Source organism: Diabrotica undecimpunctata, chromosome 5 (genome assembly GCF_040954645.1).
Source record: "Diabrotica undecimpunctata isolate CICGRU chromosome 5, icDiaUnde3, whole genome shotgun sequence".
Taxonomy (NCBI): Eukaryota; Metazoa; Arthropoda; class Insecta; order Coleoptera; family Chrysomelidae; genus Diabrotica; species Diabrotica undecimpunctata.
This window is the reverse complement of record NC_092807.1, coordinates 61,497,590-61,512,521: the sequence shown is the minus strand read 5'-3', so window position 1 is coordinate 61,512,521 and position 14,932 is coordinate 61,497,590. Positions and strand designations below refer to the sequence as shown.

The following is a 14,932-nucleotide window of genomic DNA, read 5'->3' as shown; positions in this document are numbered from 1 at the left end:
CACTTTGGTTATCTCTTTATGAGATTACTGTACTGAGTGTGTTTTGAAATTTCTCTTTAAATATACGAAAGATATACTCCTACTTTTATTATTTTGAAGTAAAACTTGATATTACAAAAATGGCAATTGCCAACACACAAATAAGTTTTTAGCGACTTAAAAGTAGTGTTGGCTAGTGAGTCGATGTTTCGAAGCAATGAATTGAGTCACAGAACTGTTTCAATGTTTCTATACATTAAACGTTTACTGTCTCGAAACATCGAGTCAGTACGTGTCATATCTGATAATGATAAGTATTCATTTAAAAATGGTAATGAAAATCTATACTACCGCGGAAAAAAACCTAATTAAATAAAACCAGACTAAACATATCTAACTTACACCTAAAACAATAAATTTGTGCTTAGCACGCTCAAATCTCTAATCGTTCAAAAATCCCCATAACAATACTTTAACAATAACATTGCTGTCAGCTGTCACATGCTTTTACAAAAAATGAATCTGCACGAAATATTGTATCTTCGCCTAGTGACCGACAGTGAATTGTTATGGTATGAAACATATGAAGTTACAGTATCGGGTAAAATGTGTCAATTGTTTCAATGTTTAGAATCATTGTTTCGAAACATCGCAGTGAGTTAATTGACAGGGATATTCGAAGAATTGGTCGATGTAACCACATCTAAAAGGTAAATAGCATACTATACAGTGAAACCAAATTTATGTTTAAGTAGATATTTAAATCGGATTTAAATGGTTTCTTATTTCCATTTCGATTTCCAGTTTCCATTTTTTTTTCTCTGATCTCTCAGTCATGGTCTTCTCTCCACCTTAGTCTAGGTCTTGCACTCTTCCTTTTACCTTTATCCAATGTAGTTGCACCATCTATCCATTTTTTGAACGTGCCAATGCCTTTTTTGCTGGTTTATCTTAATGTCTTCGGTCATTGTATGTCTGACATTCATAATTTTTCCAACTCTATTATTCCTAAATCTATCTAACCTTGACTTACCAGCAGCACGTCCCAAAAATTTATTTCGGTGACATCTAAGGTTTTAAGAATTATTTTTTCAATATACACACCTCACTTCTAGAAAATGTTATGCTTTTTATGATGATGTTATATACTTTCTGTTTATTTCCTTTTGTTAAATTTGTATCCCACAATATACTATTAAGCTATCTTAATGCTTTTTTTCTTTTGTTGTTTTGTGTTTAATATCTTCACCCATTCGTTCATCATTCATAATATTTATATGCCCTGATATTTTAATTATGTAACGTTCTAAAACCTAATAATTAGAGATAGTCAAAAGTTTCTCTTGGAAAATATATATGTGCTCTATCTAAGTTCTTAATTCTGGATTTGATGTCTGTTGTCATGTCTCAATAATTGTAAACAATAACCCTTGTGAACAATACTATGTAGCAAAAAAAGGAATAGAACTAGAAAAACATCTAGAAATAATAGTAAAAATTTTTGAAGAAAAGGAGTTTTAAAAAGAAAAATGGTAAAGAGTTACCCAATTGTTTGTAGCAATAAAGAGATGTTACTTTTGGATCAGACAGGAAATGAACTAAATAGATGTTCAAAATATTTCAGAAACTTATAAAGCAACATAGAGTTAATAACAATAATAAAATACAAAGAACACAAAAGCTCACAACAAATAATACAAGAACCTACACCAGAAGAAGCAAAAGAACTAATACAAAACCTAACACATAGAAGCATAAACGAAAGGCGGACTACTGGTAAAATATTGAAAGAAGATGTAGGCAGACTAGGATAAAAACAAAAAAAGACTGAAGAACTTGTTAAAAAAACTTATATACAAATAAAATTTTCCAGAATATAACAACCGCATAAATCCGCGTAAATCGAGAGACTTTCAAGATTTTAAGATATCTTTCGCTCAAGGAACCACAGTACTTAAATCTAATATTCCTACGATTCAATCCTACAATATATATATATATAATATATATATATATATATATATATATATATATATATATATATATAATATATATATATATATATATATATATATATATATATATATAATATATATATATATATATATCTGTACCGTGGAGGTAAACAGTCGTAACTCCAATTTTTGCCGAAATGGAGTTAAGACCACTCTCTTGTTGTCAGGTTTTCATAGCATCTGGTGGAAAAGAATCGTACATCCAGCATTATTAGTTACCTAGATATAGCGTTTAGAAACAACCGCAACTCCATTAGTCAGTTGAGATAAACAGTAGTATATCCATAGATACGTGCGTACACGATAGTATGCTTTGGAATGCGGTAGTGGTAAACAACCGTAGGTCCAGTTCTACGTTCTACATTAAATGATATTTAGTTGAGGGTGTTACCACGTGTTATTGTTGTTATTATTTTACTTTATTGCTTCTACTGACGTTAGAATTAACATGACTTCTAATGAAAACAAATATTTACGTCAATTAATTAGTGCAAGGGTGTCTAAAATTATGAACCTGAATTAAATAAGGATACAATGTACAAATTATATATGGCAAAATGTAAAGATTATGGAGTTCCCAAAGCAGAAATTACCAAGATGTGGCTTTATAAAAAAATTTTTAATACTGAATTTAACCTGGGATTCAAAACTCCCTCAGTTGATACATGCGATGGATGCGATAAATTTAGTCAACAACTCAAACAAGGTGATCAAGATGAAGCAACGGCTGCCGTTCGTCAGAAATATGAAGATCATCTTCACGACACTGATATGAGGTATACTGAAAAGAACGACAAAATAACAAGTTACCAGTTGATAGAACCAAAGTGAATATGATCGACCTACAAAAAGTCTTCCAACCCCTTACCTGACAAATAATCAAAGCTTTTATTCGTTAAAGCTATGGACACTTAACCTGACAATTTATGATTCCACCACAAACAAGGCCTACTGCATAGTGTGGGACGAATCGAAAGCTGGAAGGGGTGGACATGAAATTGCTTCAGCATTATTGAAGTGGAGTGAAATTGTTCTTGCAAATTCTACGGTAGAACATTTAATTATTTGGTCGGACAATTGTCCCAGTCAAAATCGTAATATAATGATGATGTTCACTTACCTACGGCAACTAAAAATATGTCCAAATTTGAAAACAATAGACCACAAGTTTTTGTTGAGAGCGCATACCCACATGGAGGCAGACCATGTTCATGGTTTAATTGAAAGGACGTTAAAAAAACAAGCAACTATAGAAATCGTTACGCCTTGGGACTGGCAGCAGTTAATCCGCTCTACAGGTGCAACTGTGATTGAAGTGGAGGTATCGGATTTCAAAAATTTCGAAATATTGTATGCCAAACCTCACTCCCCATATATTGGTAAAAAACGGAATTATGAAAAACAAGAGTTCCTTATTTCAACTGTGGTGCACTTTCAAATTCATCAGCGACAACTCAAGTACCATTCCCTGATCAATTGCCTGCTATCTGTACGAATTGTAAAGGTATCACAAAAAAAAATACGAACATTTATTAAAGCTTTGCCAGTGGATCCCGGTGCAATTTCATAATTTCTACCAACAGTTGTCAATTTCAAAGCAGCAAGCAGGTGACAGTGACAGCGACAACTAAAGTAAAAATATTTAGGTTTTATATTTTTTCTACTTAACCTTTTTTTTCATGTTTTAAACATTGTGATTTGGTTTTTGCATTTTTAAACACAGAATATAATATTTTTGTCATCACTTACGATTTTTATTTTGCATATTACCTGTTTAAAGACAGAGGTAAAAAGTCGTAACTCCCAATATCGTACACCAGGTAAATCATTTCTTAACAATACTAATATCTAGTAATAGATTTCCATTTACGTAGTGTAATGTACCAATAATGTTGAATTCAATAATATGGAAGTACGAAAATTTTTATAGTTTATTGAGTTGTCTCTATGTTTTGCGCTTTCCTGTAAATGTATACATTATGGATATACGACTGTTTACCTCCACGGTACAGATATATATGTATAAATTAAGGATCACTCGAAGAGTGGTGGGTTTTTCGATCAAAAGGTGAAGAAAAAAGACAAACAAGGTGGCTACTTCATCTATTTATTTAAAGACGTTTCGGTAGCAGTCAATGGTATAAAATGTAAAGAAGCTTAAGATATTAAACGTTAAATAGTTAAGTTGTATAAACAATCAATTGAAACTTAGTACAGTTTGCAATTTAACACATACTTAGGAACAGCAAAAGAACTATGTGGTTTATTATACATGTAATTTAAAAAAAATTACGTAAAAAACTTATGTCAAATATAAGTATTTGCCGAGAAACTAATAGGATCACAAGATCACACTTCCAACAGTAAAATATTCTTCTTCTTCTTCTCCCTACTTTATAAATAGGCAAAATGCCTGTTTTACTTCAATCTTTAGCCTCAATTGACGTTGTCTGACCATCTTTTCCTCGGTCGTCCCAATGATCTTCTTCCATTAGGCGATTTGGCTCTTGCTATTCGTACTATTTTAAGTAAAATATTAATTTAGTTTAATTTTAACTTTAGGTAATATTATTAAAGTGGTTGCCAAAGTTTGCTGTAGTAATCTTGTAAAAAATGTAATGACAGATACCACAAAAAGCTTCTATACTACCTGGAGACACTCGGCAAATGGGAGACCATTGTAAACCGACGAACTATCACGTGAAGAAGCAGTGTCCTTGAAGTCCAAACATGACAACATCAAGGCAGGTTACTAACCGCTAATGCATTGAGCGGTAAATTTAAAGATATGATATAGTAAGGAGAAATCCTTGTCTGTACGAATCATTACATGAAAAAAACAGATGTTTGGAAACACCATTTTACTTTTAGGAATAGCTCGAAGAAAACAAACAAACAAGTGAGGTCGATCCGTTCATATCATAATATAAGTGTCTAAGTTGTAGCTGGTTAGCCATCCACAGCTGCAGATTCAATTTAACTTGAGCAGTCAAAGGTTCATAATACTTTGGAACTGCCTAATTAATAAGAATTATATATCAAATTAATTTAAATTTTATTAAACTATTTTATCAAAAATTATTTTATATATTTTATAAGATTGATAAATGAATCAATAAAATATTAGTTGAATAGCAATCATGATTTAAGTAGAACAGAAAATTTTATTTGAATTTATTTAAAAGTGAAAATGTATACAAAAACACACCATGGGAGATAATTTTAAAGTAAAAAAAGGATAAAGCCTAGTTCTGCAATATTAATGCATGATAAATTTGGCTCAAGTTACTAATGTCCGTTCTCTTGTTCAGAGCGTGGGGGGTTTCAGTATCGAACACATTTCCAAAAACTGCCTTTTCACGAGATTGCGTTCGTTGCCAAGAATCTTAACTTCGTTAAAGTCCACTTTATAATTTATGTTAATAGCGTGCTGAGCAAGAGTTATATGTATGCTATGTATGCTCTCAGTGATCTCCCTGTCTGACCGATTTACCACCAGTCACACTTAGCACAAGGTATGTGATAGATGACACTGACTTATTCCAAAAGGGACAAGGGTATTTTGGTTTTAGAAAACAAATTTCTGACCGTCTTGGCATTATTAACTGCAATTTTAACAGACACGTTATTATGCTTGTACAGTTTAATAAGTTTTTCAGTAACTTGAGGGAAATAGGGTAACGAGGAATAATGGGTAGTTGGAGTCCCAAGTACAGTAGTAGGCAGAACAGTGTTATTAATAGTATTGTTAGATATTACTCTAACATGGTCACCATTGGGTATGTCATTGAATGAGGAACCATAACTCTACGAATATAGGTATTTGTTAATGAGGAAAGATGGGTAGGAATTCTCAATCAATATGTTTCTGAGCTGTAGAAGGGATTCCCTTCGATTAACCAGATGTGCCAACCTATTCAGCCTAAAGCTTAAAGCTTTGATAAGGTTTAATTTATATTGGATTGACATTAAAAGGATGACAGGAGTGGTAGTTGAGAAACCTATTGGAGGCCATTGGTTTCCTATACCAACAAAGACAAGGTGACCTGTATCTTGTCTAGAGATAATGCTAGTAATAGGTCATCAACATACTGCTTAATAAAAGGGATTTGGAAATCTAAAAGACTCAAACGGTCAGATACTAAATCACCCAGTACAAAGTTAACTAGGATGGGAGAGATTGAGGAACCCATAGGTGTCCCAAATATTCATACAAAAATCAAACAGAATATATATATATATATATATATATATATATATATATATATATTTGATATATTATATTATTTATATATGCAGGGTGGTCCTTAAGTAATTGTACAAAAAGAAACCGTAGATTCTACACTTTAAAATATTACGATTTAAGCCAACTTGCTTTAATGAAATATTGAGGATGGGAGAGATTGAGGAACCCATAGGTATCCCAAATATTCATACAAAAATCAAACAGAATATATATATATATATATATATATATATATATATATATATATATATATATATATATATATATATATTGATATATTATATTATTTATATATGCAGGGTGGTCCTTAAGTAATTGTACAAAAAGAAACCGTAGATTCTACACTTTAAAATATTACGATTTAAGCCAACTTGCTTTAATAAAATATTGATATTAAGAAAGATACTGGGTGTTAAAGTGAAAATTTAAAATTTTCAATTTCGCCATAACTTTCAGGATTGTAAATATTTATGGATAAAAATTTACAATTGAATGCTTTTGAGTAGGAAAAATTATAATTTTATACATACTTTGATGTAGCTGATAAAGGACGCCAAAGAATTTTTACAAAGAAAAGTTATACCCAATAATAACTTTAAAATTTAATTATTTTTGAGATCATCGCATTTTATAAGTCAGCTGCATATCTAATAATTCTTAGTTCTGATATTTGTGCGGTAAAGCACTGAATACCGGTGTATAAGCATAATTAATAGTTTGTTTGTTTAGGTGCCGTGTCCGTATTTAGAGGTTGGCCACATCATGTTTACAATTTCCTTTTTCTATCACTTCTATACTGGCGTTGTAAGACTTTTTCTCTATTGTAAAATCTCTCTATTGATGTAATCAAAGTGTTCAACAAACTATAATTCCCCATATTTAAAAGTGCTTAGTTATAAATTTTTATACATAAATGTTCACAAACATAAAAGTTATAGCGAAAAATAAAATTTGAAATTTCCACTTTAACACCCTGTATCTTGCTTAAGAGCATCATTTTATGAAAGCAATTTGGCTTAAATCATAATATTTTAAAGTGTAGAATATACTGTTTCTTTTTCTATAATTACTTAAGAACCACTCTGTATATTTAGTATATACGCTCCAACGATTACTCACACTGACGAAGAAAGAGAGGAACTCCGCAGTAACATAAATAAAGCATTAAATAACAATAAAAGTCAGTTTAAGTATTTAATTGGTGACTTTAATGCCGAAGTGGGAAAGAGAAACGAAAAGGAACAAGTAGTGGGAAAGTGTGAAGTCAATGATAGAAATGAGAGGGGAGAAAAACTGGTTCAGTTTGCATACTACCGAAACATGCCAATTGCAAATACATAATTTAAGGAAAAATTAAACAGAAAATAGACTTGGGTAAAACCAAATTGAATCACTAAGAACGAAATTAACTTCATTCCAACCAACAAGATTGCTACAATAAAAGATGTCAGTGTAATAAATAAATTTCAAACAGGCAGAGACCATAGAATAATCAGAGCAAAAATTCTTCTGGATATAAAACTAGAAAAAATAACATTAATCACAAAACCAAGAGTAACCGGTATAATTATTAACAATCTAAAAGAAAATTCAGATCACTACCAAAGGACAATTGATGAAAGAATTCATGACCAAATCGACAGCTTTCAATTAATGGGAATCATCCTTGATAGTGCCAAAGAAATAGCAACAACAAAATCAACATAGTAAACTGTCTGATAAAACTAAAATAATGCTAAAACAATGAATGGAAAATAAAGTAAGCAGCAACATACAGAGAATACAATACACAAAACTTTGTAAGACAAGAAGGAAAAGTATTAAGGAAAACACAATGAAAGACTAGTAGAAAATGCAATCGAAAACATTAAAAACTATAAGAAAACAAGAAAAGCAATAATCATTGGGATGAATCAAATCGTTGCTCTAACAAACCAAACTGATGCTGCACAGCTGAGAGAACAAGCTGGCTTCAGAAATGGATTCAGTACCATAGATCATATTCATACACTTCGAGAACTAATGAGTAGAGATAAAGAATATAAAATACCGCTAGCATCAACCTTTATAGATTTCGAGAAGGCTTTCAATTCTATATATCACAAGGCAGTAATAGAAGCTTTGACCAATCGAGGCATTGACAAACCGAACATAAAAACTTTAGCAAATATATACAGACAAGCAAAAGCTAAGGTAAAAATGTATGATAACACTCCAGAATTTTCCACTACCAAAGGCGTCCGACAAGGAGACGCAATATCACCAAAGTTCTTTACTGCAACTCTAGAAAATATATTCAGCAAAATGAACTGACAAAACAAAGGAATATCCATTGATGGAGAATACCTCAGCCATCTAAGATTTGCAGACGACATCGTTCTGATTGCTAATAGTCCTGCAGACCTACAAGAACTTATAAGCGAAATAAAAGCAGCTAGCAATAAAGTTGGTCTAAAAATGAACTTTTACAAAAATAAAAACCATGTATAATGAGCTAGTGGATGTCCAAGATGTACTAATAAACAACACTGCACTTGAGACAGTAGACGAGTATGTATACCTGTGACAATTAATACATAAATCTGGCTCCTTACTTCCAGAAATCAACAGAAGAATGAAACTAGCTTGGACATATTTTGGTAGAAATGCAGTTATACTCAAATCGAAGATGCCAATCCACCTGAAGAAAAAAGCATTCGGTCATTGTATACTACCAATCATGACCTACGGCTGCGAAACTTGGTCACTAAAGAAAGAGATAACATCGAAACTCAAAGCCACTCAAAGGTCAATGAAGAGATGCATGCTAGGTATATAACAAAGGGAAATCGAAAAAGAATAGAATGGATCAGACAGAAAAATAAGCTTATTGATGTAATCCATGCAATTAAATCTTTTAAAATGGCACTGGGCGGGACATTTAGCGAGAAGAACTGACCATAGGTGGTCCACTAGAATTACACTGTGGTATCCAAGAGCCACCAAGAGACCAAGAAGACTTTCAAATTTAAGATGGGACTATGACGCAAGGAAACAAGCCGGTACAACATGACAGAGAAAAGCGAATTTTAGAGACAATCGTGGGCAGATATGGAGAATGAATATGTAAGAGAGGCTACACCATAATAGCAGAATATGCTGACAATTATGATGATATATATATATATATATATATATATATATATATATATTATATATATATACATATGTATATATACATATATATATATATATATATATATATATATATATATATATATATATATATATATATATATATATATATATATAGATATATTTGCATAATGCAATATGTTTTATTCGACAATGTCTCGTTTAAAACTTAGTCTCCCCGCGGTACTTTCGAGTACCAGCAAATTCTGGTGCTCTTATTTATATCCCAAGTATTGAAGTATATTTAATATTTTGTAGACATAAATTTGCAGACAAAGGTGACACTACTATTGCTATAGATAAAATAGAATATAATAACCAAACAATAGAATTTTTAAATCAAATTATTGAAACGTTACACAAAGATCCGACAGAAAAGTATCAAAAACAAATTAAGCTAGCGTTAGAAAATTCAAAATCAATAGTAAATCCAATAGAAGAGAAATACCTCAATATCATGAACCCACAGCCTCCTAAATTACACTCTTTCCTGAAACTACACAAACTGGATCACCCAATAAGACCTGTAGTTTCTTTTTATACAGCTCCGTCATATAAACTTTCAAAAAAACTGTTAGAGATTATTTTAGAACACACTAAATTTTCACCTAAATTTACCATAAAAAATACAATAGAACTAGTTAATAAAATACAACATTTTCAATTACCTAACAACTCCAGATTAATTTCATTTGACGTAAAAAAATCTTTTTCCTAGTATCCCTCCTACAGAAACTTTTATTCTAGCAAAAAGCCTTTTAGACCAAAATAGTACAAATCCAATCATTACAACTGAAATTTTACATCTTCTTGAAGTGTACATAAACCGGGACTACTTTGAATTTAATAATCAAATATATACAAATAACAGTGCAGGACTTATAATGGGCAATCCTCTAAGCCCACTGCTATCAGATATTTTTATGGATCATCTAGAGACAAAGATTTCAAAACATCCCTTATTCAAACAGTTTTTATTTTGGTGGAGATACGTAGACGACGTACTTGTATGTTTCACAGGAACTAACAGGCAATTCGACCAATTTTTATCGTATATTAATTCACTTCATAGCGTTATTAAATTTACAATAAAACAGAACAAAATCAATCCATAAATTTTTTAGATTTAAAAATTATCAGAGTTAAAAACAAATATGACTTTTCCATATTTCATAAACCTACGCATACTGACACGACTATACACAATTCATCATCCCATCCCACACAACATAAACTGGCAGCCTATCATAGTATTTTACAAAGATTAACAGAAATTCCGATGTCAAAATACAATTTTGAGACAGAATTAAATATCATTAAGCAAATAGCAGTAAACAATAGATACAACGAACAGACGATTAATAAAACGTTAAATCAAAAACTACACAAGAAAGCCCTGAAATTAGTATTTCCACGACCAAAGAAAAAACCCAATATCTTCTGCTCGATTACATATACAGGCAAAATATCTACAAAAATAGCCAAACACATAAAAAAGAAAGGAATAACACCAGCTTTCAGAACAAATAACAACCTAGGCAAATATATTAAAAACAACAAGAGCCAAAATTAAAAAACACTTACACAGTGGTGTGTACAAACTTAAATGTGGCGACTGCCCAAAAACTTACATCGGTCAAACTGGTAGAAATTTTAATAAACGAATAACAGAACATAAAAGGGCTTTCAATAATGTAAAACAGATTCTACATACGCACTTTACCGTCTAAGATCATAATCATTCTTTTAATGATGAATTTACCTAGGCCACATACTGAGAAATAATAAGTACCAATATGCCCAACTTATAGTGAAAGGAAAAATCGAGGGAAAGAGAGGCCTAGGAAGGAAAAGACTATCGTGGCTCAGAAACATCCGAAAATGGACAGGGCTAAATTTTGAACAGCTATTAAGAACAGCTGAAGATAGAGAAGATTTTAAAATTGTAGTAGCCAACCTCCATTGAAGAGAGGGCACTTTAAGAAGAAGAATGATGAATTTAAAATTCTTCACATTCAAAATAAAGGCCTTAAGCTATCTTTGTTAGAATCTATGGAAATCAACAAATTAAAAAAGACAGATTAATTCTGAATGACCAACTTGAGACAAACAGTTCTCCCCTCCTCAACATATTTCATTAGAGACTATAAAGTGTAAACGCATGCCAAAAATAGATCACTTGAGAAAAGCAATGAGCTGAAACAGCTGTAGTGATAAGGGTTTAAAATAAATTTTGTGGAAGTTTTGAAAACAAAGTTTTCAGTGTTTTATTGTTACAAAAAATGAATTTTCATCAAGTAACGGTCGAATCCGTCAATTATTTTCTTTCTAAATTTAAAATAAGATTTGTAGGTACTCTAAAGGATCGTTGGAAACAAACAACGCTTTTAGCTTATTGTAAAAAGTTATGACCAATAAAATAAGGAGGACTTAAAAGTAACGTTGGCAAGTATTTTCCATTATTTACATAGTTCATACATAGCAAGAATCGTATAAAACAAAGAAAACAATGAAATAACATAAGATGTTCTTAATAATAACTTAGACAAATGTTTATAAAAGTTGACATAATGGGAATAATGCATATCTAAGAATTATAAACTGGCTAATTGGTTTGTAACAACATGTATATATATATATATATATATATATATATATATATATATATACACATAATACATACATAGAAACAGTATTAAAATAGCTTAACATTCAAATATTAGAATACGTATTTTAATATTACCATATTATCTATTTTTCAATATACAATAGTAATTTTCTGTATTGTACAAACGTAAAATTTAATTACAGAAGATCTACACGTTCAACTGGAAGAAGATGAGCACGAATCTTTTGTTCTGTCGACCAGTTCCAGTCAGGCAGCCGATGTAGATCCAGATTCCATAACGGGAGGCCCAGATGATAATCGAGAGACTTGGGGCTCTAACACGGACTTTTTATTATCCATCATTGGATTCGCGGTCGATTTGGCTAACGTCTGGCGGTTTCCTTATCTTTGTTATAGAAACGGCGGAGGTAAGCTGGTGTAATTAATAGTTTTATGACTTTTTCTTTTCTTTTCTTATTTTTTCTTATTTCCAAAAGGAACCGCTCACAGCTTTACTTAACTAAAGGATGTAATCCTATTAAATTATTAAAACTGTAAATTAGTTCTAAATAGTTATTAAATCTTTGGTTTGAATAATTATATATACAAAACATTATGATTTGAGTGGAACAAATGTTAATATATATATATATATATATATATATATATATATATATATATATATATATATATATATTATATATAAGAAAAAGTAGTCCAAACCCATATGTAGCAATAGATTCATAAGCTACCACTCTTACCATCCTCCTAGGATGAAAACTAATTTAGTCCTAGCGATGAAAGAACGTGTCAAAAGGTTATCTCATCCGGATTATCTCCAACATGATCTCAACCTCTTACGTAACATTTTTGTTGAAAATTCATATCCTCTAAGACTGATTAATAAACTAATTCTCAATGTTCCCTTTGTTAATAGAAACAACATACTTACTATGTCACAATCAGTGCCCTCAGCACAAAATAATTCTGCTCCAACAAGTGTGTATTTTTATGCCCTTCCATATATTCCGAAACTAACTGTTGAACGCACTAAGATTTTTAAAGACTTTAAGAATATCAAAATAGCTAAGAAGAACATCAAAACCATACGTCAGCTGTATAGCAAAATAAAACAACCCCTAACCACTCTAGAGACTACAGATGTTGTTTATTGCATTCAATGTACTGAATGTCCATCCACTTACATTGGTGAAACTGGAAGGAATCTGTCTAGCCGTATCATTTCTCATAAGAGTGATTGTAGATTAAACAAACCTACTTGTGCTTTGGCAGAGCATACTATCGATCTAGACCATAAGATAGATTTCAACAATGTAAAAATATTAGCCAGAGAGAAAAATAAATTTAAGAGAACTTTCTTGTAAGAGAGATGGTACATATCAGCAAGAGTGATAATAACAATCTGAATAAAAGATCTGAGATCCAGAATCTTAGCAAAATTTACAATTTTATATTGACTTTTGACTGAGCTATTTTGCATCTCAGCGTTTTCTTTTTTTCTTTTCTCTTTTTTTTAAATTTCATTATTATTTGAATATTTTTGATCAAACTTCAGTTACTAATTCAGTTTTGTTTTGTTTGAGTTATTATTTTTTCTAAACCTATTTACTAAATACTATTTTCTTTCAATTGCTTATGTTAGAAATAACATTTTTAATTTCCCGCTTAATTTCAAGTTGGTAATAAAGTTGGTAGTACTCAAAATTCATAAACAGTATTTTGTGAGACGTTAGTTTCAAAGTTGTTTTTTGTATTTTCTTCAAACTATTTAAACAATAATTGTCCACATACTTTGTCTTTCTGCTCGTGAAATGTGACTGAAATCAAGCTTGCAACGACGACTGTTTTAACATGTCGTTCTTCATTTTGTTTTTAACTTTTAACGTATTTATTAATTTTTAAAGTGTCTTTTTAACAGTAACATTTCTAAGTTTAGTTGCAATTTCAGTATTATCATGTTATTTAACGTTGTTGTTTATGCCACGAATCTTACATTCGGGTAAGTTTTTTATAGTTTTTTATAGCTTTTTTTTGCACCATTCAAATTGTTACAACATAGTAATTTTCTTTGTAGAGCTTAATAAAGGTGGCAAAAAACCACCGAAAGCTTGGATTCAGAATAAATAGTACGCCTTAGCAAAGCTTATTTTTTATTGACTACCACACCCAAAAAGAAAAAAGTATTTACATATATATATATATATATATATATATATATATATATATATATATATATATATATATATATATATATATATATATATATATATATATACCTATATATATATATATATATATATATATATATATATATATATATATATATTAGGGTGGAGCTCAAATTTATTTTTTCGAATTTCATTTTTGCGGGGTGCGGAATTGATGCGTCTTCCATTTTCGAATGAAAAACTTAAATGACATTTTTTCGTATTTTCAGTCTGAAAAGTGCCCCAGGGTGATTGAAATTTTGGAATTTTGTAAAAAATTTTTTAATTCGACAGAGTCAACGATAATGTTTTTTATTCATTTATTTGAGCTATTAGGATTATAAATAATACGAAGAAAAAAAGAACAAAATAGTTAATACAAAATAAAAAAATATATGCTTACAAATTCAAGAATAACATAAAAAATAATTATGAATGATAGTCTTTCTTACTGTCAAATTTAAGCATCAAAAGGCATGATTTCAGCTTATTCTTAATAAATCCATCTCTCCTGTGTGGTCCACAGACGGCAGCACTTGCTTCTGTAACTAATTTGACACACTTTTCAGTGGTTTGTGTGTGACACGGAATTTTTCTAATATTCTTCAGGATTTCATTTTCGACAAGCTGTGGCTCTATGATGGCCTGAGAGATTATTTCGGTACTGATACTCTTCGTTAGT

At 30.7% G+C, this 14,932-nt stretch overlaps 1 protein-coding gene across 1 annotated transcript in view; it reads left to right on the top strand.

Moving 5' to 3' along the window:
- LOC140442216 (sodium-dependent noradrenaline transporter-like) overlaps positions 1-14,932 on the top strand; it is a 340,132-nt gene that overhangs the window by 204,979 nt on the left and 120,221 nt on the right. The window contains exon 4 of the mRNA XM_072533294.1: positions 12,226-12,450. Coding sequence (XP_072389395.1) covers positions 12,226-12,450 — 225 coding nt within the window. The remainder of the gene's footprint in view (positions 1-12,225; positions 12,451-14,932) is intronic.